Raw genomic sequence first — 26,374 nt, 5'->3', positions numbered from 1 at the left:
CTATGCAGCCACAATAAGGACTGATCCTGGAACAGCTGAATATTAGGCTGGCTCTGGGCTTCGTCCTGTTTGTACACAGAACCGGAGAGCGAGAGGAAGCCTCCATAACAGCTCGTAAAAAGCAAACCACAGCACAATGTGCAATCGCTCTCCCCCCCCCCCCCCACCCCACCCCATTTTACGTGGTGTTTGTGTTCAAAATGAGACTGGAAGGCATAATCGCTTTTAATGCAATTAGGCTCCAATTTAGCACCCTCTTCACACACACATGTAACAATTCTGGTGGAGGCAACATTCTTCTTTTTTCTCTTACTCGCTGGGAGCACATTTTGCCAAACCTCAACTGTGCTGCATCTTGAGCAGAACCAGGTGTGAAAAACGCTATAACTCATTTCTGCACTCGATGGACTGAATCGTGCAGAGGGCCCTGAGCTGGTTGGACCAGCAGGAGGGGGAACGGGCTGTGTCCTCTTCGGGGAGTTGGGTTGAATTTGTTGCCCCATAGTTGGAGGCTGGAGTCCGGGGGAGTGAGTTGGTTTGAATTGGCCTGCTGATGATTTCCTGGGCAAAATTACAGATGTTCAGCATATGACCTCCTTAAAAAGATTTGCATGGAAAGCACAGAGGGGTTTTCAAAAGGCTGGGGTTCTCAATTTTACTTAAAAAAACAAAACAAAAAAAAAACACTGAAAGGGAGTCATACATTTGGCACAAAGCAGTGAATTGTCCTACATGCCCAATTTAATTCATTGTCTTAAGTTAAGATACGATTTATGATGTCTCATATATTAATAAAAATCTATGAACTTGTGCAGTGTAGGTATGTATATATGTGGTGGAAGTGCTGTGCATAGCAAAAGTTCTTAGCATTATATACCATCCTGAAAGTTGTCTGTGAAATGGTTGAGATGGTGCTGTGTGTTGACATTGTTCAAACAGCAAGACCCGCCACTCATATCGCCATGGCAACTGGGTGCCCTGACAGATCTTATCACAAGGGTTTGGACCTGATGATATGTTGCCTTGACCACCTTTAGTTGTCAAGCTAGCCTGTTATCACCTCAATGAAAACTTTTGAGAGACTTAAATTGCACATTGCAAACACAAAAAATTAAATTGTAATTTATCAAACATGCAATATTTTCTAGACAATATATCATTTCTAAAATGTCAATTTTTTGCAATGTGTCTTTATAAAATATTTTACTATGGGAATTAATTATTTGATATAGGCTATGGTTTTTCTTTAAAATCCAAGAAATACCATGAAATTGCCATCATGAAAGTGTTCAAGAACATGAAAGTACAACAGTATTTTTTTAAAGGTAACAAACATGTGTATTGTCATCAAGAAACATAAACACCCCCAGAATTGTCTGTCTACATAACATCACATAATCCATTTTGTATCACATAAAAAACATGGGCACCATTATTGCAAGTGAGGCTTCTGGCTGGCTCCTCTTCGTCAAGAAAAGTAACATCCTTGTAAACAAACTTTAGGCATGGTAACATTTAGCCAAGAGCCCACTCTGAATAGCCTTGTCAAGAAAGCCACCACATCTATTAGAGGTCAGAGGTCAACCAGGCCTTAGATGCCATTAGTCCGTGGTTGTTTATTGCCGTGAGATGTCAGCGCACTGGTCACCCATAGCAACTTCAGTGTGACACTCTGCATTTGGCCTGATGGGGAGCCCTACTCTCAAGTGTTCTCTCACCTTTACCTCAAAAGAGCCATGCACATACACAAATCAAATGACCTGGAGCTCTGAGTGTGCATTGTTTTTACATTCATTCACTCGTTCATTCATTTTTTAACTAGAGCAGAATGTCCATGTAGATTAATATTTGCAAATTGAATTTAGCAGCCTAAGGTCGCTGGTTATTTCTTAATTTCATCTAAGTGGCAGTGAGTACTGGAGGCGCCATAAAATTGAAATAGCTTCAAGGAATTCTTCTGACAGTAAGGATCAAGCACTGTGGATCTTTGAAAAAAAATGGCTTCTTTCTTGACTCCGTCTGTACTTTATGTTCTTCTGAACTGTGCTTCTTTGCTGTTTTACTATGTTTCTTTCAGCCAACTGGGTCTCTACCTCAGCTGTTGTAGCTTTTTTTTTTTTGGTCTCTGTGGTGTTTTTGTTTGAGAGAGAGCATACATGTTTATTTGTGTGTGTGAGACATTTGGAAGCAGTGACTTGATGCTTTTTTTTTTATAAAAGTTGGTGTCAAAGAAGAGGCAGCTGAGTCAATCTTAGGGCTGTGGCTGCCCATTGAGGCAGGATGCGCCCCCCTGCTCCCACATCTTGTAATGAAAACATCATCAATTACCCCACTGACAGGCCCCTGGGATGTGGGGCAGGCAATTCTTTGGGGCTGGTCTTTGTGGATAGACAGCCCCCTTCACCCCCTCCCCTCACCCCTAGAGAGGGAAAGAGAGAGAGGGTGAAAAAAGACTGTATATCCATCATTGGCAAGGCTTCGAGGGTGACAGCGTAAAAGGCATTGGTGTGTCATGGGCAGAATGGATTGAATTGGCAGACTCCACATGGTGCAAGAAGAGGTGGATGGACGCTGCTCTGTCACTGCTGACACAGCCTTTCACAGGCCATCTGTGCCCTGATTGATGAGCACCACATCAGTATACGTTTTTCTACCCAAGCCCACCACAGCGTCCCCAACATCAGCTGCACCTTTGGACTGAGGCTTTGGAACAAAGACAGAACTGTGCTTAATTGACACCACTCTCTCTTTCTGCGTCCCAACGCAGTTGGTTGGCTCCCTTCCTCTGTACTGTCCCTGAAAGGCAGTTAAGTTTTACTTCATGTAACCTCTGAACTGTTGAAGCTTAGCTGGTCCAGATGAGAGTTGTCCCTCAGACTTCCTCGCTGCTCTTTAGAACCTGACAAATTTATAATGCCCACAGGGCCAGCCACTGATGCAGCCATGTCATTGGAGAAGATAGTGTTCATGTACACTGTGTTCCACTAGTAGGCCTACACAGGTGGGCCTCACTGAATTCCATCCGTCCAGCTTGTTAACATGAACTCTTAGGAACTTTCATTACGTTGTCAGTTAGAGAAAGTTATACTCCGGCCTGCTATATCGTAACAGTATTGTATTTCATTATCAGCTACTTGTGAAGGATTAGCCACTAACGACTGTTGAGTGTGAGATCATGCTAGCCCAGCATGGTCTCCTGTCTGCATACCAGTCATGGCATTAACGTGACAAACCGTGCTGTCTGTCTTTCAATTCTAGTTTATGTGTAATTCCCACTAAAATGCTTTGTCAGCATGAACTCTGGAAGAAGCTTGGAGGTTCTCCTATATTCACCACCTTCTGAGCAGTCTGCCTGTCAAAGAAATTCAGGAGCCTATTGTGAAAATACAATATAAATAGTCTGGTGCATTCCATTTAGATATCCACTAATCACTCAGTGTTGGTGACCATGGTAGTGTTAGTTCGGTTGTCATTGGGATGGACTTATGGGGCATTTAGGGAGGATGTTAATCAGGGATTATGGTAGATGCTTGATCCACAACTGTCAGAGCTGGGAAGGGCAGAGTATACAACCTGAGGTGACATAAGGACAGTCATATTTGGATGTCTATGCAAGTCTGCGTTCTACAGCATTGTCAATTTGAATCTTTTGGGTGTCAGTCCAGCGTGTTCTGTTCTGTAATGCATCTTAATCCGAGGAGTACTGTTGGCCAGAGTTTAGCTATGGTCTTGCCAAGAGTTAAAGGTCCATTGATGTTTTTAGATGGTGCTATGTGTGGAGATTCAGACCAGGCTTTGCTGATTTACCCTAGCTATGCTGTAATCGTCAGTGCTCAGGGATCTTTCCGCCTGCAGTCACCAGCTCAATACCTTTTACTTACAGCCACTGCAGAGCATTCCCCCACAGAGCAGAGCTCCAGCAGTCTGTCCCAGATACTCTTGGCTCACTCTGTTTGTGTGTGCATGTGCGCCAGTGTATGCCTGATGGATTATATGGCAGCAGAGACGCGGTAATCAGTTTGCACGTTTGCTGAACTAATTTATCAATTCGGTTCCTCCTACTTGTAATCTCAGCCATGCGTGCTGCTCTGAGCTCATTGTGCTTTTCATCTGGGGACAAACAGTTCTTCAGGAGAAAACTGCACTACCCTCAGGCCTCTTGATGGGTTTTTTCCCCTTCATGGAGGAGTCACAGAGCATCAACAGCGTAATTGTCTGGCAATGTGTCTGAAAAAAAAAAGTATACAAACATTGAAACACATGCACTCATTTCTGCATCAGTATCACCTAGACTGACACTGCTTCATTTTGCATCACTCTATTCCAGTTTCCAAGTGAAGTGGGCCAAAACAGGAAAAGGGGGGCAAGCATTTTATAGTCTATCATTAACTGTGCTGTCTTGGAGAGGAGATAAATTACATTATTTTATACCATCATGCGTAAGTGCATACATAGTTTAATGGAGCTAGCATGTCCTGTGTACTGAATCCAAAACCCTTTTAATGTGCCGTTGTCTTTGTTGTCATTGATTTCCCAAGGTGATGAACAAAGGGTAAATGGTCTCAGACACTTAAAACCTCTTAGATTTGTCTTTATTTGCCTTAACTTTATCCAGGACCTGGCACACACTCAACTATTGAATAGGATTCTCTCCATTTAGCTCTGATAGTGGATCTTGACCTTTTCCTGCCGCGCTGAGTGCATGGTGTTTCCTGTCGCAATAAGGGATGCATGGCTGCATGGGAGCTGCATTGAGAGCACCTGCTGATCCATGTCGTCCCCATGGAGATTTCAGCGTGCAGCCAGGGGATCACTCCCTAGTGTGAGACATCTGCAATGTGTGTCATGAACCAGACATGGCCGTATTTCATCAGATTAGATTCAGACGTTAATAGAAAGTGTGAGTTCACTAGGAGAGGAAGAGAGTGTTCGTCTGTGGGCCTTTTTATTTGTATTTCTCTCTGTTATCAGCCGAGTGTTTTAGCGGTGGTGGAAAAAGGAAGCAGACAGAGGCAAGGCGCTGCTCACTTGTTTGTTACGACAGATTAAGTCATCGATTTGTATAAGCTGTGCACCGATGGAGAAGGATCTGTCTTCCGCTCAGTGAGAGAGAGAGAGAGAGAGAGAGAGAGAGAGAGAGAGAGAGAGAATGAAAGAAAGAAAGAAGAGGTGGGAGAAGGAGATAAAATGAGATCACAAAAGAAGAGGAAAGGAGAAATATGTCTCTGTGTTCTTCTTTCCTTCACTCTGCCCACTATTATCCAGGCAGTGAAATGGCATAAGGGAGCAATTGTAAAATACCTTTACCTTCTTTTAACTCTTTTCCAACCGTGACCAGGTTTCTCCTCCCCCTCAGGCCCTCCATTGAACATTAATTAAAATGGCCAGGGCAAAAGGGTAATTATGATAATAACATAATAATATCGTGCAGGTTATTAGAATTTTTTTGTGGTTCCGAAATTGCTTCCTTTGAGTATCACATTTCAGTGGAATTAGCTAAAGGATAATTTCCTTGAAAGTAAAGGCATTTGGAAAGGATTCTTTGGTCAAGGTGCAATATAGTAACCCGATTCTCTTAACATTTAATGCACCATGAGTTCCTGCTCCTGCCACTCGGCCCCCACCTTCATCAAACCCAGTTTTGGCTGTTGGGAGGCAGGAGGGTGGAGTAGCTTGTGTACCGAAGCATGCATTAATAGCCCTGCTTTGCATTTCCCTCGCAGTCCTCTTGACAATAGCTAAAACAATAATTTGGGTGTTTATCAGATTTAAACGATCTTAAGCCGCTCTGATTTTGTGTCAAGCACAACCGCTGGCTGGCACTCTCCAGAGTTGGTTGGCCGAGGTGGCATGTACCTCTTTGTTCATGATGCTACCTGACTGACTGTGCTAAAATCCCCTTCCCCACAGATATTAGACTCCCCCGCCTAGTGCCAGCAGCCCACCTCCAGCTGCGGTCGGCGTGGCAAGGCACGGCGCAGCTGAATTGCTTTTGAATGTTCCCCCTCAAATAGGCTGTAATTACAAGCTTAAAGAGGTTTAGTGGTCCAGTAAACTACATAATCACCCCTGAATTAGCCCGGGCTCATCAGCCGCAGTCCACCAAGCTCCAGTCAGTGTTTGCAGGCTGGCCCCCTTATTACCGTGTGACTGTGAACAGCAGGTGTGGAACAACATGCATCCCCCTTAAACATAGACTCCCCACCCTTCCACTGGTATCTGTAATGAGACTGAATAAGAGGCTGCCTACCCTACTGCGACTGACTTTTATATCAGTGCCTGGACCTGGCTTACCTCTTTGCAGGCGCTTGAAGCTATAGGCCACCTCATGAAAAATATAGCTCTGCTCTCCTCTATGTAAAGCTATTCAAATACCAGCCACTGTCTTCAAATGAAGTGGCTTACAAATCCGGGTGTCCAGATATGTGTTATTTTGTCTTTTGCCTGTTGCACTTTGCATTTTTGGATGCAAAGCCTTCAGCTCAAATTTGATAATGTTGATTTAGAGCATTGTGGGCTTGGAAGTTTACACAGATATGGATAGATCTGATTTGTATTCCAGCCCACACCCATCTTTTAATTTTAGACTTACATTCTGTCCTCAGTTGCCTTTAAAACAAGAGTGCCTATTCCCGACCCATAATAACTTGTGTTACACCCTATTCCCTAAACCAACAAAAAACATTTTTTAAGAGGATGACTAATTAAAATGCTGGAAACCAAATTAAACATATCCTCTTTTATCAAAAGTAGAGATTAAATGGTGAAAAAATTCCGAGGGTGAAATTTCCCCAGCTTTAGCTTGTTGTAGTACAAGGATTTCTAAAAACACTGTGTGTGAATAATTCATGTGCCGGCTTTGTGTTGACTTAGCTCGCTACAAACTTAGTGGCGCTCCCAATGAAGCATTCCCACTTTCTGTGAGCCAGCCAGTCACCAACTCCGCCAGGGCATCTTAAACCCTGGCCTCCAGTTGTTTTCCAAATCTAAGATCTTTCTCTCTCCTTTGTTGTTGTCTCATTGGTGAATCAATCTTAGGAAGAAATTGGGTTACAGAAGCTTTGCTGGGGTTTTTTTTCTATGAGAGACTCTCTCTCTCTCTCTCTCTCTCTCTCTCTCTCCCCAGTTTTCCATATGATGTTATGTTTTTCCGTAATAAAGGACAAAACTTCATGTTTATGCCACGTACACAAAAAGGAATTTGAAATGCCTCAACTTTTCCTCAGCCAAGAAAATCTCTGAGGTCAAGACGTATTGTCCTTTCTTGAGAAATAACACCTTTCAATGATAGTAAATAACTTTGCTACAAAGCTGGGATGCCTTTAATACCTATCTTACTGACGAAGACAACAAGTGCATAATTGTCTAGAGAGATGATAATGCTCTTAGCCAAATATCAAAGGTAATCCTCCCTCCCCCGGCCTAAGGTTTGGGTTGGATGTTGTAGGTGGCCCTATCTGCAGAAGGCCTGAAGCTGTGGCTCTGGTACAGTTAATGCTAGCAGAGCTGGAGTAGGTGGACCACTAAACTTCAGACATAATCCTGTTTTCTCAAGGGCCAAGCCACGGAAGAGTGGTGGACGCAGCCCACACGTACAGTGGCTGGTTCTGAGATGGGATATGGAAATGATACTCAGTAGACACCTAGGCCAGAATGGCCCCTGGATCAAGCCTTAGGCATTCCTCAGGGGCAGCTTGGCTTCCATGGGGATTAGCCACAAGGAATATGGAAGTGAGGCTGCAGTAGGAGACCTAGCTGAAATGAACCCTCACATACCTTGAAAGGACCCACTGACCTTAGTCGCCCCTGCAACGTATTTAGTATTAGACATCACATTTCTCTGGGAGATGGGCACTTAGTGGAGGCATTGTCAGATGGAGCCACAAGGATTAATTCTGTGACTGTGTCCTGCGACTCAGTGGGCATGTTACATTTTTTATGCCATGCCTTCCCACTAATTTTCTGTGTGAGGAATAAGCACCATGTTCAGCACACTTATTTTATTAAGTTAATCTTGTATGGAAAGCTTCTTTAATCCAAATCACACAGGATAGAGAGAAATGTTCCCTTAAATAGAACATAACGATAATAACGGTAATGTGGGTAATGAAAGCAGCAGAGTGGGGGAGAGGGGGATTGTGGCTGATTGTAATTAACTGGTTAAATGGAACACAAAAAGATGTGTCCACAGCGATTGGGGGGAGGATGTGTTCAGTATGTGGCCTTAGCCAACCCCGGGAGTCGATGGGTAAAGAAATACTGCTGGGATTCGGCCTTTTTTTTTTGCGGGGGAAGCAAAATGATGAAGAAAACGCAGAGATGAAAAGAACTTCCAAAATAGTTCTCCCCTCACAGTGAACCAGAGAATCCTGTCTAAGGACCTGATAAGGAGCGCAGCTGGAGCTCATCCAGACCTCCTCCTCCCTGTTCTACATAGACACAACTCTCCCCACAAAGACATAAAGGCAAGAGTACACACCTCTCATGTTTCTGCTCTCATAGTCTGAGTTGTACCTCTCAGCTTTCAGGGTACAGTGCAGTAAATACTGGAATTCTACCCTCTCCCACGGAAAGGTCTCCTGACACAACTTGACTCCTCATATCTTGGCTGTATTCAAAACAGAATTCTCGGCCATCGCTCTGAATTGTGGGTAAGGAGAGCAGAGTCAACCGAGGGTTAGGGGGGAAGTCTGAGTTCTGTTTCGAGAAGCAATCTTTAGCTCTACCAGTGAGAGCACGAGAGAATGGGAGAGACCTGTTCACCTCTCTTATCTAGCTGATAGGACACGGACTCTACGCTCTTCCCCGCCATTCCCTGTCTGAGGGGGCCACGGAGGAAGACCAGGAGGGACAATTGTTGATGCACTGGTACACACACACACACACACACACACACACACACACACACACACACACACACACACACACACACACACACACACACACACACACACACACACACACACACACACACACACACACACACACACAGATAAGATACATGATGGAGAACTGAGCACGGGGAGGATCGTTGAGCATCGTTGGCTTGGTATCCACCAGTGCAGAAGAGGCTGGAAATTCTGATGAAAGGAGTAGTATATTTGGACAAGACGTATCATTAAGATAGGCGAAGGGAAACAGGGAGGATTCGTTGAGACTTTCCATCTGTTCTTTAGGCAGTGTTATTGCTTTCTCACTAAAGCATCACGAGACCCTGAGAAAACAATTCTCACCCAGTACTGCTGCCAAGAGGATTAATATACTCAGTCGCTCTCTGACTATAATAAAATCTGTTGGTTTCTCTCCGTTAAACCAGAATCTAAATCACACTGTTTTGACGCATAGAGATAATTTGCTGTTTGGAGACCCACACGAAGGGAAAAAAAGGGTTTCTAAACATATCAACTACATGAGTTCATGAAAGCTTTAATATTATGGAATTCATCAGCAAGTATGGAAAAGATGTATGAGAAGATTGTTGCAACAGTTGGAATGGATGAACATTTAGGAATGTCATGAGGGAAGGGGTTGCACAAATCTGAAATCTGCAGAAAGAAGTGTGCAGTTATCTGTTTGAGAACAGGCATCAGAGTTACCTACAGATAGGAGAAAAATATTATCGCAACAATATTACAAAATTACAAGAAAGGGCAAGTCAGCAATACAAATATTAATAACTCAAAGTCTGCCGCAGTAAAGTAAATTTCTGTATCACTTGTTGTGATTGCAAATAGACGCTGGACAATTTACTTAAATGTTTACTTAAAAAAGGCAGGACCTAAGTTAGAAGTGTATCTGGATGTTTTCCAGATATGACAAGTACAGTAATAAGTGTAAATAGGGTCTCAGTCACTGCTGCCCCATTCTACTCAAATACTGGTGTGGCTACATCGGGTCATTATGACAACAAAGGTGAGGCACATATGATGCTGTAGGCGAAAGAGCTTGACCCAGTTGGCGTTTGTACAGGAATCCTGTTTGGGTACTGCTGAATGCTCACAGTCGAAGCCACCTGTCAATCACAGAACAGGTCTTTGTATGGGGTTTCTAGGATTTAATGAGAAGTTAGGATAGGATTAGGTTACATTTAAGTTGAGCTGAAACTTGACTGCTCGTTTTCTCCACCCCATTGTGCATTGTTGTAACATTTCATTTTGTTAAGTTGTCTAACAAGTTGCCTTAGTTGACTGTCCTCCTCCCACTACTTTTCTTAAAAGTGAAGCCAGCACATTGCATTCTTCATTTTATATCAATATTTTTATGATATTTAACATTTGAGTTTTAGTGTGAATCATTCCCTAGTTACCCCTACCTTTACAAGTTTGGACCACATAATGTTTGACTCATAAAACGTAGCTGTGGAAGAGATTTCAAAATAGCAGTTGCAAACGAAACGATTGTGCTGTCTGAGTGAAATGGGATTTAAAAGGTTTTAGTTTTAGGAGAGTGTGGCGAGCAGGACGAGGTCGAGGGTCGTGGGAGGACGGCACGAGGCCTGTTCCTCTCTCGATCTCCACTGTCGTCGCTTCCGCTCCTCCGTGAGAGATACGAGACCGCTGCGTCGCGTAGGTGTTGCTCATCAGTAATCACGCCACCGGCCTCATGCCGTCCTCCCACGGCCCTCGACCTCGTCCTGCTCGCCAGAGGTAGTGTAAAGAACACAATAATGTGTGAATCTCATCCGGTCCCAGCGCTCTCATTCCAGGAATTGCAGTGGCGCAGAACTGGAGTCATTCTTTGTGGGGACGGCAGCAGAACAGGCAGCGTTAGTGCTGTCTTATAGCCTTCGGCACTGCCTTCCCCCCAAAAGTCATGAGGCTTCTGATTCTTTTGTCCAGACATGTACTTCAATATAGGGCTGACTAGCCATTGTGCCACACTTAATGCCATTATTTTCTACACAGTCCGTGTTAAAAAATGGACACGACTTCTTCCCTCTCAGATGATTTGGTGAACTACAGAATAGGACACGGATGAAATTAATCTAATGTTGGAGTTGATTTTATGATTATAGTTACCATAATTTTTTTGATGCTCACAGGCCTGCTAACAACAATTATCACTGATCAGATGACAGTGAGAGAGGCTGGAATGTTGTTTTCTCACATTTCTAGTCCTGGCCTTGGTTTCACACAAACTTTATCATTGTAGTTAATAACAACGGGCAATGGATATGATAAGGGGAAAAAATTAAGAATTTTTTTAATCTACTCAGAAATGGCTGGAGGCGTCACTACAATTATAACTTTCTGCATGAAATAATCCACAGTTTGTTCCAATTACCTACAATTGGATCACATGAAAATGACAGAGCGACAGGAAAACAGCTTGCTTTCTCTGGCAGTACCAGTAAATAAACATGCATTCAGCAACATGAAAGACATTCCAATTTATTATTGCTCAAAAAAGAGCAGACAACCCGTGGCGCCAACCATTTTTACATTTCTGTTTGTTCATTTGGAAGCCTTGTTCTTATTATACTTCTCAAAGGGTGAATCAGAACCACAATTGATGATGTCTTCCTTTGCATTGCTATATGTTAGATCACATAAGTAAAAGCAAATTACTGTATATTCACAAGCGCCCTTTCCTTGCCTCATACATGGCTCAACCAGTTACTGTGCTGCAGTGTCAATAATGTTGACTCATTATGGATTGAAGTCGCTGTTTAACAGCGATCCATTGTCACGTTGCTTGATTTGCAACCCAAAGCCAAGTTAAAGCCCCGGTCTCTGTTAATCTCCAACAGGTTGTGCCAGGTTTGGTACTGGGCTTAGAAGGTTTGAATCTGTTAGCATAGTGAGACAAAGGGCACACTGAGCCATTCACAAAGACTGGATGTGTCCAGGTTTGTGTATTGTGTTGACAAAGCATAATATGAAAATATTGTTCCACAGAAATGGGAAAGCCGTTATTGCTGTGCTTTGAGGCCATGCACAGGGTTCTCTCTCACTCTTTTTCTCTCTGTAGGTATAAATATGGTGTGAATATCTTTGCACACTGTACCTCCCATTTTACATGCTCGGCAGGGGCCTCAACGCAGGCTCTGTCTTGTCTTTTTCGTGAACAGCACATTGTTTAGACTCAAAGCTAGCTAGCTCCATACTTCACACTAACGCTAATATAAATCAAGCAAATCTCAGCTCACCGTTATTTAAACAGCTGGATCAGCTCAAATCAAGTTCATAACTTTAAGAACTCCGCTGTTTCGAGGAAGCTTATTTTCAGTACTTTGGTTTTGTCCATGTTGACATTTAGATGTTAACTGGCTAATCGTCAAAAGTGAGGGTTATCTTACAGCTTTTAAAAAGGGAAGATGTCTGTAAATATATGTGGTCTGTATTCTACGCAAGGCTTCAGATATCCATTCTCCATCATGCATTCATGGCAGAAAGATGACTAGAATAAATTTCAGTAGGGTTGCACGGCATAGCACTCTAATTACTGTTTCTGTTCCCACACTTCACTTAACTTTATAATTGGCTTGCCTTTTTCGCTGCCATTAATTACACGATTTCATATTCCATTAATGACTCTAAGAAAGAGACACACCTCACTTTTTCACACTAATTAACAGCTGCTTTGCCACTTTTCCGCACAAACGTGTGAGCAACGTTTCCCTTCTGTACCTCAGACCTTTCTCTCACTAACAAATGTGCTCATTAATTGATTTATTTACAACGTTTCTCATATCATTTCCTGTGTGTGTTTTTTTTTAGCACCCCTACCCTTCAGAAGAACAGAAAAAGCAACTGGCACAAGACACCGGACTCACTATACTACAAGTGAACAACTGGTAAGTCAATTGTACTTTTGTGTTTACATGCAATCAATAGCTTCGCCCCTGGCAAGCAGCTCCTAATGATTTGAATTAATACACTCCCCTCCCCCCGCTTTTACTCGCCCCTCCCATCAGTCTTCCACTTATCGCCTCATCTCCCTGCAAATCAATTCACCCAAAGGGATATTGCCGCCAGGATTTTTCCAACATTTTTCTTTTTTTCTTGTTTGTTCTCTCATTCAAATATGAACCCCTGTGAGAGCAGCTACTCTTGCGCCTCTCTCAACTCCCTCTCGAAACCCGTCTGCCCCGCAATCACCGTGACATGGGACTCGTTGTCTCTGCCGAACATGCTAGTATTTTCGCCGTTCCCAAGTCAAAAGTCCTGTAAAGGTCGACAGAACCTTTTGCACGGGTGCGTTTGTTATCAGAGATGGCTATCAGTGCATACAGTACTTATTGTTATTAGCCATGTCTAATGAAGGGCCTGAGATAGGGAGTGGAGAGGTGAAACTGAGCATAGGAGGGAACGTTTTGATGCAAGAACACAAAGAACAACCTTAGCCACATATTTCTTCTTAACAACCTCGCCAGGCCCTCACATGAAATTCTGTTCGCAAACTCTCTCCGCTCTTGTTCTCTGAGTGTCAGAGATTGATATTGCTAAGGATCTGATTACATGCCGTAATCCATTTTGCTGAATAAACCGGCCTTGATGTAGGCGCTCAGAACATTTGATGGGTTTCTTTACTTTAAAAATACATTCTGAAACAAATTACTAATCACAAAATAATTACCTCACAAAGACAATCAGTAGCATAATCATACAATATCATACCATCAAACTACTTTTGGTTAAAAAGTCATTGCTGAGAGTTGGCAACTGTAAACATGGTTTGAACTTATGTTTCACTTGTCATGTCATTTACATGGGATAGTTGCATTTATTGTGGAAACTGGCTTCTTATGAACTTGTGCTAGGTGCTATGGAATGCAAATCTGAAAGTTTGTATTGTATTAATTGTTGGTAGCACTATACATTTTTATTTAAAGATGTAAATTCTGCTAGCACTTGTTTTTTTTATAAAATGTATTGCTAAGCATATTCAATTCAACTGTAATACATTACACTTTTGTATCCTGATTACGTAATGTTATTCCATCAGGCTTCTCAAGCTTATTAACACACAATATCTTGCTATGTACACCAGATGTTATGAGAGCTAGAGAGATGGGAGATGTATTAAAGCCCATTACGCAAAATGTAATTTCTGACATAATCATAATCCTTACCATTGTTCAGTTTGGTACCTTGGAGACAAGACTAAGAATGAGGATTAATTTACAAAAGTGGCCTATCAGTGGGACGCAGGCTGGCGGACACAGGGAATCGTGTTGGGGTTATCAATTTCTGTGACCTCACAACAACCCATGGGAGATCAATTCTTTCAGCCATATTAGTTAGCAGAGAGAACACAGGCAATTACTTCACACACACCGTCCTGTCCTGCACCAGCACTCCGGCTGCTGGGCTGACTCATTTTGTAGCAGGATTTGGTGTTTGTTGGAAGATTTGTCATACTGCCTGTGTTGGTGTGGATGCGGGAGAAAGAGCACTTGTCTAAGCGATGAACCAGAGGTGGTCGATTTAAGCAGCATTAGCCGCTAAACCCTGCATGCTGAGATCTTGCTGCCCTCTCCCAGATTGTGTGCATCAATGTTGATGTGTGTTTGGGTATGTGTAGAAGGGCGCAGATGACATGGAAAGTGTGTATGGAAACAGAGAGAAAGAGAGAGAGGCTCAGCACATTTGGGGTTAGAGAGTAGGATCTGTCATTTCATAGGCCTGTGGTTGTGCTTAGTAGGAAGCTCACCATTGGGTGTCTCCATGGCAACCCCTGGTGATGTTACCTCCTGACCTGCTGATTTTTACAGGCAATTTCCCTAGCTGTGATTCTATTTATCAGACTAGTCAAAGCACAGGGCCAACATAGCTTAGTCCCAACATACAGTATTCGTGCAATATTTGCATAATTAGATTGTAGCATGCCTCTCTATTCAATTACGATGGAAGTCCATATCATTCAGCTATATCTCAGAGCAAAACATTTTTTTTTTTGATTATTGGACTCAAGGGTGAACATGAGGAAACGTGACACCAAATAAACAAAACAGATTGAGCTAAACAAGAGATCAACCGAAAATGACAGCTTCCTTAAGCCCTGCTCTCATAGACTTGTTAACACACATGTATGTGTCCATTATTGATGAAGACTTAGAGAATCCGCAGGCTCAAGATTAAATAAAAAATGCTAAAGGCCATGCGGGGTGCTGATCACTCATGAATTATTGGCGATAACATAACGTGAGGGACCGCTGCAAATCTGGGTCCACCTATTAACAATCGACCCACGTGCGTGTGTGTTTATTCGGCATGAATTGAGAGTGTTTGAAAACTATTCCTCAAATCTGGACAATACGCAGTAGATGTACACTTAGTCACACCCTTATGGACACTCTTACGCACACATGAGCAGAGACGCATGCGTGCCAGTGGACACGCATGAGCACACAGAGACAGCCTAAGACACAGAGAGCGAATCAAAGAGGGGATGTGGATAGACGGTGTGGGATCTATTTTTGGAGGGTTGATGTCAGAGCTTTGATAGGGATTATGTACAACCGCATAATGATGTGGAGGTACAGTCAGTCGTTCAACATCCAAATGTAAAACTTCGATGGAAGATTAAGAATAAGCAAAGATGAAGAGAGAAAAAAAAAACTTTTAGCCTTTGACGATAAGAGGAAGCATTCTCAGAACACTCCATAAAGATCCGTGATGTGAAATCAATGGGCGGGTCATCGGGTTTCACATGTTGCCCGTTCTTCCCTTCCTGACGGAATTTAATAATCCCTTTAAAGATGCTGTTTAAACCTTAGGGATGGATTGTTTTGTCAATAAGGCGGCTTTTATGAAAGTCTTAAAAGCATGGAGTGAAGTGTGGCGGGGCTACTTTAGAGAAACAGCGTCCACACACCCTGGATCAGGTTTCTGCGCCTGAGAGAAAAAAGGAGTGAGAGAGAGAACTGGATGACTGGCATGCTTCACTTCTTTGACAGCCAAGCCCGCCCATGTCAAGAGAAGTTGAAACTTGTTCAAGAAAAGCTCTGGATGATTGCTCTATGTGCATTTCGTGTGCAGTATTTGGCAGTGTTCTTATAGCTTAGGGGAAAATGTGACCCCTGACCCAGTAGGTTTCTTCGAGAGGTGATACACAATGTTTTTACCAATACAGAAGCAAAATCTATGTGGTATCTCCTAGACGACAATGCGATTTAAAAGGAAAGCAAACAGAGTCTTGTTTGGGAACAAAGATTTTAGTACAGTAGATCTCCACATCTATGCTAAGATTCTCCAAAGTAAAAGTTTGCCTTCAAATCAGTATTTTCACCTAAACATTTCTCATCCAATCATCTAAGCTATACTTGCACATTAATTCTATAGCCTCCTTCTATATGTCAACGATTTACTTCATTTTCCAAAAGGAATTTCTGGAGAAACATCTGAGAATATGTACATACTTGCATGAAACGGAAAACTTAAACCTCTCGAGGTTGTGGGTCTGGGCTGTTCCTTCCTTTCAGTTGTTCCTCATTTGTTTATATTTGTATGTCTTCCAAAGAAATTTTGAAGACAAATTGATTCTTATAAAACATAACTAGTACATACGTTACATAACTATCGACGTAATTAATTCTGCTGAGCCATCTGAGCGATAAAATGTTTCTCTGAGTTCTAGTTTTAGACTTTATGTGTGTAAGCGCTTGCTAGATCTGTAATTCTGAATGTAGTGTACATGCACAATTATTTGCTTATTCTGAAAGTGCATGTATTTCTGTGGTGTCACTGTGCATATATGCATATGTATATGCGTGTATGTGTGTGTGCACATGCAACAGCGGCCCATAGGACGCGAGTAGGTCTGGGTGAGATGAGCCATAGCCCATGTCCCGGAGCGGCCTTCACACAGTCTTCCTGTCAAGGTGCTTTAGCGTGAATATCCGTGGCCTTTCAACAAAATACCAACACACCCTGGGGTCAAACCGCCAAACAAAAGACATATTTACACCAGCGAGACGCAGGCATGTGGCCCAACCTACACCCTCAAAATCCCCCTGCTACATCAGGCAAAGATGGAAACATAGTGAAGAGCTCAGCTCCATGAAGCTGGATGGATATAGGGATTGTTTGCCTTGCTGCACAGTTGGGCTCAGTCTGTTCTCAAGTGTTTGCTAACAATTCTGCCATACTGGAATTTCAGCACTTGCTCAGACCTGATCTCTGTGTTGTGTCAACAGCAGACAAGTTGGAGTGGTTCTCTCTCTCTCTCTCTCTCTCTCTCTCTCTCTCTCTCTCTCTCTCTCTCTCTCTCTCTCTCTCTCTCTGTCTCTCTCTCTCTCTCTCTCTCTCTCTCTCTGTGTGCGTGCATGTGTGTGCGTTTAGTCATGTGAAGTCTTTAGTAATGTGTGTGTGTGTGTGTGTGTGTGTGTGTGTGTGTGTGTGTGTGTAAACGAGACCAGCGGAGTTAAAGTAGTTTCTTTGTCTCGGAGAGAATGTGTCTCTATATGTGGAGATATATGTGCATGGATGCCTCTTTGGCAGTAAGTTGTCGTAGGATATGTGCGTGTGTGTATGCATGCATTCGTACAGAGTCTGTGAACCATACAAGGGTGCACCCCCCTCTTTCTCTCCCTCTGTCTTACATCACAACAGGCCCCAGGCAATGCCTAAATTTTTTTTCTTTTCTCTACTTTTTTATCCTCTCTTTTGTGGGGGAATGTGAACATGACAGACGGAGGGTGGATTGGCACTAGAGCATATTGGTTATGTTTATAAATCTAGGAACAGATTGGACCGCTGATTAGCGAGCCGACCACTGATTAGCTAATGAGCTTTTAGCATTACAGTGATTGCAAGGTCATGCTGAACTTCACCCTTCCAACAACAACCACAAAAATAAGCACACTAGAGCAAGTAACACCTCATATATTTATTCTATAGGCAATGTATAATGTATAAAAAAAGTACAAATATTGTCCAAACCATAATGTCTTTAAAATTTCTGCACAATTAGCTTCACCAAATGAAATTAAAATAATGTTTTTTTATATGAGTTCCGTGAAAACTCCTGTCTGTCATTGGTCGACAAACATATGCATTTTGTCATTTTGTCACGTGCTTTCTATTTTTTAACATCTTACATTGTTAACCTATTCTTTGCAACACCTTACATTTCATATAAAATATAATGATGCATAAATCAAACAGTTCCATGGTACTGTATATATCAGAATACTTGATCTGATACTAACATGGCGCTGTACGCACTGTATGTTTTTGTAAGGCAAGTTGAAGCAAAAAAGTGACTAAACTGGTCAGATCACAAATCTTAATTCTTTCATGTATATGGCCTCTACTGGTTATTCAAATTATCATACCTAACATTCATCAGTTATTAAAGTAAAAATAGTGTTTTACTGAGTTGGTTAGTGCGTGGTTAGTAAGGCCAGTCAGATCTTATGTGTAAGGTCTTGTACGTGTGTCAATAGAACTGGCGGTGCCAGCATGAGCTCTACAGCACCCGGCAGAGACCACCACAGTGACAGCTAGGCGGAGGACCTATTAAACCTGCCGCCGTGATGTCATTTCCTCTCTTATGTGCCATGTGCTGCCACACACAGGGCTGCAGTTGACGTCCCAACACTGTGCGGTTGTTTGTTTGCATGTTTGCCCAGACAGAGAGGGAGTACTCTCCGGCCCTAGCGCTTGCCTGAGGCATCAGGCTGCATGAAGAGCCTTCAGAGATAGACGACAACATGGAATGGAGAGCGTTCCAATGTTGTGTTTGTGAAGTGGGCATGTGATGGTGCCCTCCCTCACTGATGTATTATTGCTCTCTTTCTCTTGCTCTCTCTGGACTGGGTGGAGAATCAGAGGAGAGCAGGCATGCCAAGAATGACCTCATAGTCCCCGACTCCAGAGGAGTGGGGAACCGTCTCTGAAGCATATCCAGCACCTCGCAGCAGTTGCGCTCCGCTTTGTTTTTCAGCGGTCGTTTGAATGCCGCAACAGAGGTTGATCACAGCAATGGTCTCCTCTTGCCTCAAGCTGGAGGTTTTCTGGCCTGAAGTCTTCATGCATGTTCCTGGCTGAATTGTTCTCTCGAGCAAGTCGTAGCGGTCACTGCTGCAGCCCTCGCTCTTTCTCACAGACCGACTATGTGTTTATAAAGTGTGTTCCTCAGCCCCCAGGCGGCGGCCCCACTCTTTAAAAGCGGCTTTAGAGGGGACTTCACAGCTCTGTTAATGGAAAGGTTTCGACTTTGTTTGGTGAGAGGAGCTTGTGGGGGTGAGTTTGCTGAAGTAATAGCCAGCCTCTGTTGGAGGGGGGCTGATGCAGCAGGGATTAGACTAGCCCCTACTTGAGTGCCTCCTTTACATCTTCTCTGTTTTTTTTGAGCAGGCTGTTTTTCTCTGCTAGAGTGGGCCAGGTAATCCCGGTAATGTCTGTGGAAATTAGTAGCAAGCAATTGCTAGCCACGTACACACACTACAACGTTTTGGGAGTGACGATACATTAAAATCCCCCAAAATATTGTTCTGTATGTGTACGGAATACCGGAGTCACTCTAGAAATTCCAGTGGCCGACTTGATGATAACTATGGCGAATCTCACAGTTGTATGCAAGAAACCTGGAAGCCAACAGGTTTGGTATTAGCTGGTGTAAGCAGCTAAAGCAAAATGTGCAAATAAGTCCAGACACATGCCTATGTTTCTGTGATTTTCTAGCACCACACCTCAAATGAGCTGTCAGTGTCTAAAAGAGAATGATGTCACTGCATTAACAAGTCGTTTGCATAAGCACTCTGAAGAAAGACTGGCATCCATCTTTAGCAATAGTGTGTACATGGCCTCTACTTCGACAGACCCAGCAGAGTGGGTTCTTCTTATGGGATTCCACCAACCAGGGCAGTCTAAGAAGCAGAGGAGGGGTCGAGGGGGAGACCCGTGTTATTAAGAACATGATGAGAAGTGAGAAAGGCAGAAACATGCAGTGCGAGGGGAGGAAGAGGGGTGTGATGTGGCTGAATGGAATTGTCTGAGGTGAGAGATGCAAACGGGTGTTGGAAGTTGGTCCTTTATGTATGCCCCATTGCCTCTAGCCTGTCTCCAGGAATGGAACAGGTTAACACCACTCCTCCAGGCCTGGCTTGCAGTGCACTGATTAAAAGGAGTGTGTAAATGTATGTATGTGTGTGTGTGAGCGAGGGCGGGTGGATTGGGGTGGGGGGAGGAAGAGTGTAAATGGAATTTGTGCAGCAAACAGCTGGACTAGTTTATTTAAACACTGGCAGGCCATAGCGACTGACCCCAGATTGACTCGGAGAGAGGAGGAGCCGAGGTGGACTTTTATGACTTTTAGGTCGAGATGTGATGCTCGTATTTATAAAAATTGCCTTGAGGCATGCCAACATGTGAATGACTAATTACTTAAGTAAATGGATCTCTGGAGCAGACGCTGATAATAAAGTTGGTTTCACCAGAGGGGCCTTATTGCTTGATTAGCTAGTTGAATTAAAGCAGCTACTTCAAAAATGTAGTTTGCCAATGTACAAGTTAAACATTATTTGAAATTGTTACGCAGTTGAGCTATCATTTTGAAAAAAGTAGCTCATTACATTAGAAGCTAACAACTATAACTACATTGTTAAAGGAGAAATATAATAAATGCTATTTGATTATTTAATGTATAATTATAATTGAATTAGTATATTTTTTGAACGAACAAACATCTCCGTTAGGGTGACAGCATTAAACTTGAACAGATAAATGTATAGCTATAAAGCTACAAAGCACATTCATTTGAAATTTGTTCCCCTTTAATTATTTTTCTTTTAAATACTTTAAAAAAAAAGAAGACCTAAAATTTCAAGCAGGGTCTCAAATCCTTTTTTTTTTTTTTTTTTTGAACAAATCAATGAATATAACATTATGTATACATATTACTTAGTTTGATGTGTGTGCGCAATACAATGCGACAAAAAAACAATGTATTGTTATGTCACGAAATGACTTGTAACTGGAAAAGCTACAATGTTTTAAAAACAGCTGAGCTTCTGTCACACTACTGACAATGTAGTTTGTAGCTATATTTATAGCTAGTTACTCCCAAAAACAGAGTTAGCACACTAGCTAAATTGATGATGCACTCTTACTTCATTTTAACTTATAATTATCCTAAAACCATAACATATTTTATGTATTTTCTTTTAATGCATATTTTTCCTGAAGATTCCTGTAGAGCCACAGATGCAGATCCGAATCATCAGATCATTCTATTCCATCGGTATTACTGATATGCCTGTTTGTGGGTTTTTAATATACATGTAAATGTAGCTGAGTGTGTTGAAATGTGATTTCATGAGTGAATTCGGTCCTCCGTAGTCATGCATGCGCCCCCTCAAACAGTTTACATCTGAGAGAAAAGGAACGAGCAGACGAAGGGGGCATTTCTGAGAAAAATGACACACTTCATATGCATTTAGATAGACATACTGAAATATAACCTTTTGTATCTTCAATCCGGATCTTTCCAGCAACACTTATTAAATTATTCCCTAATTGGTCACGCAACAAAGGCAGCTGATGAAAAAGACAATTTCTTGCTTTTAATTGGCCATTTCACGTGCCGTTCGTGCTACACCTGTGCGTTTGTAATGAGAGTGGGATATTAGCGGAGGCCCTGGCAGACCCGACAGAGATCAGATCGACTGTCAGTGAAGTCTGGAATGAGCAATAGTGCTCCAACACATTACGAAACACACACACACACACACAAACAGAATGAGAAGAACCAAACTGCCCTCTATCAAGGTTCATTTGGCTTATAAACACTCTCATTTCAATCTTTTTTTTTCTTGTCCTTTTAGTGAAGCTCTGTATTTTTAACCCTCCTCTTTTTATCCTTCTTTGGAGGTGCCACTAGTGGCGTTTTGCTTTAAAATAGCCCCCCATTGTCCCGAGCTAGACTGAATAGTTGGCTTCATTGTGTGCCTATGGGAAGTAGAAACTGAACAGGCCATAAACGCAGTCCTATAGCGCGGAGAGGTCGCGCAAAGGTGAACTTTTACTCCTAATGGAGGCTCCAGCTTTAGCCTGGCCCGTATGGCTCTCTGCTCCTTTTGATTGCCTTCTTAACCGTCAGCGCCAGGGCGTCCGCCTGGCTCACAGAACAGAGCATGACCATTCTTTCTCTTTTTCCTCACACTCCTACACCCCCACCCTCACCCCCACCACCTCTCCATCCCCCTGCCTGGTATTGTGTAGCACTTGTCCTTTGTTCCAGCTTTTGGCGCATCTGGCCTTAGATATAAGGAGGAACGAGAGAGGAAGCTTAAGATACCTTAAAAAAAGAAAAAGAAAGAACAGCCATTTCCACATTTTGAAAGAAAGCGAGTGGAAAAAAGGCAGAGGGGAGAGCGAGTGAGGAAAATCCAAACGGCAGAGGTCAGCAGATAGACAACAGTACCCCCCCCCCCCCCTCCCTGACCCCAGCCTGAGATGAAGGCAGTAAAAGGAATGCCTAGTCTGAGACTCCCCCTGCTCTCCAGCCCACTGCTGGTGATAAAACTCCAGACATTCTCTCATTTGATGGTGCACTGCCATGTCAGTACATTCCTCCCCAATCTTTTTTTTTTTTTTTTTTCAGTCTTTAAGGTGATGCCGTAGAGTGATATTGGTGATAAATATTTGAGAAAGTTGTGTTTTCTGATCAAATAAATTTTTAGGAATAAAAAACAAGCGTTACAGCACAAGAGGCCATTCCCTGCATACAGTAATATTACCATGGGTAAACATGAAGGGTACCTAATAGTCACCTTAACCAAAAATTAAAATTGAATAACATAAATAAAAAAAAGAAAAGAAAAGCAGAATAATATAGTTCATTACTTAAACTGTAAGCGATTCTGGGTTAAAATAAGTTGGAATGATCCATTTTATAATTAAGAAGCAAGAAGCTTAGCAGATGCCTACGTGAACATTTCTTTGTCCGTTAGTTCTGCTCTGTCTCTTTATTTCTCCCTTTCTCTCTTTCTCTCGCTCTCTCCCTCCACCCCAAGCTCTCCTCCCTTGCTTTTCTCAGCCTGAAAAGAGGAGTGGAGCTATTGTTTCCTTAAAAGTCTACTAATTCCCCCCTCAAAGGATGAAATGGAAGTGTCCAACTGTGGTAACAGCAGGAGGACATAAATCAAGTTGGAACCCCTGAGCTTAGTCTCCTGGAGGTGACCAGGGTCACGGGGTCACTAGAGGGGATTTAGGCACAACAAGGCCAGAGCACTCTTGATGTATGGTGCAAGGAGGTTGTGGGTCAGAAGCTATAGGGGCCAGATATGTTTTTGTCACAAATGTTATGCACAATATGCAGAAATGCAGAGCAGCCTGCTTTTTTCAGCAAAGTAAAAAACAACAACTCCTCATTGAACCCACAGTTTCATTATTCTCCCTCTAGGGAGACACAAGGGAAAAGAAAACATGGCTTGTACTAGGGTTCTTTGACAATGCAACACTTTTTCTGTTAGTAAACATTTCCTAAACACGTTAATTCCTGTGGTGAATATCAACTGCGTTACATCTGGCATCAGGATTTGAATTGCTCAGTGGTTTAAAATAAAGTTGATTGAAAAAAAGGAAAAGGAGTCTCTTGAACTGCATAGATGGATAAAAACACCACTGTCTTCAAAGTGCTTTTGTGCACTTCGCTTAGTAGGCAATATATATTAAGCCAGCGCACGTTTGTACAAGTCATAAGCTTTGTGAACATTTCTGTGTTATGGAACAACTCTCTGACACTCCCACTGGAGCACTAGAGGATTAGAGAGAAAAATCCCCCAATTACCCCTCTGATTAGTTATCTGGGCTGATCTGGACAGCAGCAGGCATGGACATGACTGTGTTTACATAAAAAGACAGCAAAAACTCCAGTCACTTTTCCATCATATGTTGCATTATCTTGTTTTTTACAGGTTCATTAACGCAAGAAGAAGAATAGTGCAGCCCATGATCGACCAGTCCAACCGAGCAGGCAAGTCCCCCATAGTTTCTGTATTCAAGTCCCGCAGGCGAAAGCCCCCTGCAAGCCATGCACCCGGAGGCCCACCTGCCGGTAAATACTTAGCCCAGCCTGGATGTCAACAATGATTGACCACTAAAATCCATCCAATTAACCCAAAGCACTAATCATGCTGACTTGGGCGCTATATAACCCAGTGACAAAGAGAAGCGAGCAAACACATACGATGGATTAAAGTCTTGAAACAGTAACTACAACTGTTTCCTCCTCATCCAACTCATTATCCTCCAAAAGTTAAGTGGAGAGCAGTTCGGCCATGTAAAGAGGATATTCATCAGTATTTTTTATTCTGTATTGGCTGTGTTTGCCTCCTAGTTCAGTTCTTCCTGTTAGTGAACAGTGCCCCTGGTGCATGGCTTGTTGTGGACTGCTGTAAAGTTTATTACCTGTAATAGGGTTCAGGGGGCAGGGTTGCATTAGGGACTCAGTAAAGTTCAAAGGCATTCATTGGGGTTGAGCTGTTGTTTTTGACCAAATAACCCCCTAGCACACACACTTTCAATAGCGTGAACTCATGGTAAGTACATCTCAATTAGGTTGTGTAGGGAAAAATATGTCACTTTGGTTTTCCTTATATTTATTATTGAGCAGTTTCACTAAAGTGCTGTCTAAAAATGTGTTCTGCATCTATTGGATATATGCTTAGTTATTTGATCCTTGTACTTAAGCTTCATTGAGCATGTTCTGTCAAGTGTTTTATCTCTCACAAAACCCAAAGAAACTGTGCGAAATGCCTCAGTCTGCATGTGGGCTAACAGATGATGTTTCTCCTGTGACTGAAACTTAATTAAAAGCACTAATTGACCACTGTTCATTTCCCCCACATTCCCTCACCATACCCTCCTGCAGTAAGTCAAGGAGCTCCCTACAACCCAGATGGTCAACCCATGGGAGGCTTCGTGATGGACGGCCAGCAGCACATGGGAATCAGACCACCTGGTAAGACCTTGGCGTGTCGTCTTCTCCTCTGACATCTCCCACCTTCCCACAAGCCCCCCATCACTACCTCCTTCTCAGACTGACTCTGAGACCCTTGGCTAGCACAGGTGTGGTCCAATGCATTATACCCCTTTGTCCCTTCATGTTTCCTTTCTTAGAATTTTGCTTTCTAATAACCATCTTCACATAATTTGCTCTCCTCTCTGAATCTAAGTCTGTTCCACCCTGTGCAACTGGTCACTGTTGCTAACCACTCATTCCCTGCCACCTCACCCGTTAAACTGCTGGATTTGTCCAAAGCCAGGCTTCCTTCCAACCTTTGAATGCATTATTTACTTGTATATATTTTTTATTTATTTGTACTATATGGTGTTCTTCTCTTTTCTTTTAATAAACGGGGATTGTGCTTTTGTTTCTTGACCTCCTGTCTCTGAGCTGTTGTCTGTTTATTTTCTCATCTTTCGGCATCTTCTTCTTCGATTGTTTTCTCTCCTTCTAGGGCCTATGAGTGGGATGGGCATGAATATGGGCATGGAGGGACAGTGGCACTACATGTAACCTTCTAGTTAACCAATCGCAAAGCAATGGGGGAAGTAAGTACAAAATCAGGGTCACCAAGCATCCACAATGTTTTCAGCAATTCATTTGATTTGCTTTTACGAAATGGGAGAGAAATGTCTCTTTTCCTCGAGACAACACGCTGCTTTTTCCTGCTTACAATACTAATATTTCTTGTTCTTGTGGGTGACTAGCTTCAATCAGGAGTTTGTGTGCTTGTGTGTGATCTTTGTCATATTTTCTTAGTTATGACATTTTTTGGCCATGTTACTAAACTGTGCATAGAGTCATATAGAAAGGGGAAATGAGTGTGGGCGAGAGAAAGAGGAGAGAGGAGGAATAGCTGTGTGGGGAAAGAGGCGAATGGAGGGTGGGGGGATTGAGATTGGGGTTTTGGTCGGAGAAAGGGAGGGGTGTGTTACCATAGCAACAGACTGATTGGCAAAATGTAAGCAGTCTGCAGCAGTGCAAGGAGAGAAAAGTGCATGTCCCCAAAGTGTCATAAATCTGTCTCCCTACAGTTGATGCATGAGTTACATTTATACACCAACCTGCGAGGCAACGCACAAAGAATCACTCTCTCACCCCACAGACAAATACATAGCCACACATTTGGAAATTATGTCAGTCTTGCCTGGAATGTTTTAGGTGGAGCTGCTTCTATCGACCCTGACTTGGTCCACTATTTTCTTGTCTGTCTTTCCTAATAGGATTACTAATGGCAAAGGCAGGGGAGATGAAGGAGTGCAAAATGGAGGTGTGCACAGCAGGGTACACAGCTTAGTCCAGCCTAATTGACTATATCCAAATTAAATATGCCATCACAAGCGGTGTGACAAATGGATTTGACTTATTCAGTATACAAAAATAGCGATAATTAATGCAGCCAAGCACAGAATGCCTC

At 42.7% G+C, this 26,374-nt stretch overlaps 1 protein-coding gene across 9 annotated transcripts in view; it reads left to right on the top strand.

Moving 5' to 3' along the window:
- Positions 1-26,374, top strand: part of meis1b (Meis homeobox 1 b) — a 256,446-nt gene that overhangs the window by 226,776 nt on the left and 3,296 nt on the right. For 5 of the 9 annotated variants that reach the window (XM_079635085.1, XM_079635088.1, XM_079635087.1 and 2 more), the window contains 3 exons: positions 12,720-12,796; positions 23,867-23,925; positions 24,823-24,912. In XM_079635085.1, the coding sequence (XP_079491211.1) occupies positions 12,720-12,796; positions 23,867-23,925; positions 24,823-24,912 (226 nt within the window). Of the gene's footprint in view, positions 1-12,719; positions 12,797-23,866; positions 23,926-24,822; positions 25,020-25,411; positions 25,506-26,374 lie in introns of all 9 variants that reach the window. The other 4 variants (XR_013800192.1, XR_013800193.1, XM_079635090.1 and 1 more) reach the window with 2 other exon arrangements.

Source organism: Phoxinus phoxinus (assembly GCF_949152265.1).
Source record: "Phoxinus phoxinus genome assembly, chromosome: 14".
Taxonomy (NCBI): domain Eukaryota; kingdom Metazoa; phylum Chordata; class Actinopteri; order Cypriniformes; family Leuciscidae; genus Phoxinus; species Phoxinus phoxinus.
Note: the sequence above shows the minus strand (reverse complement) of the source record. Positions and strands in the feature narration are given on the sequence as shown.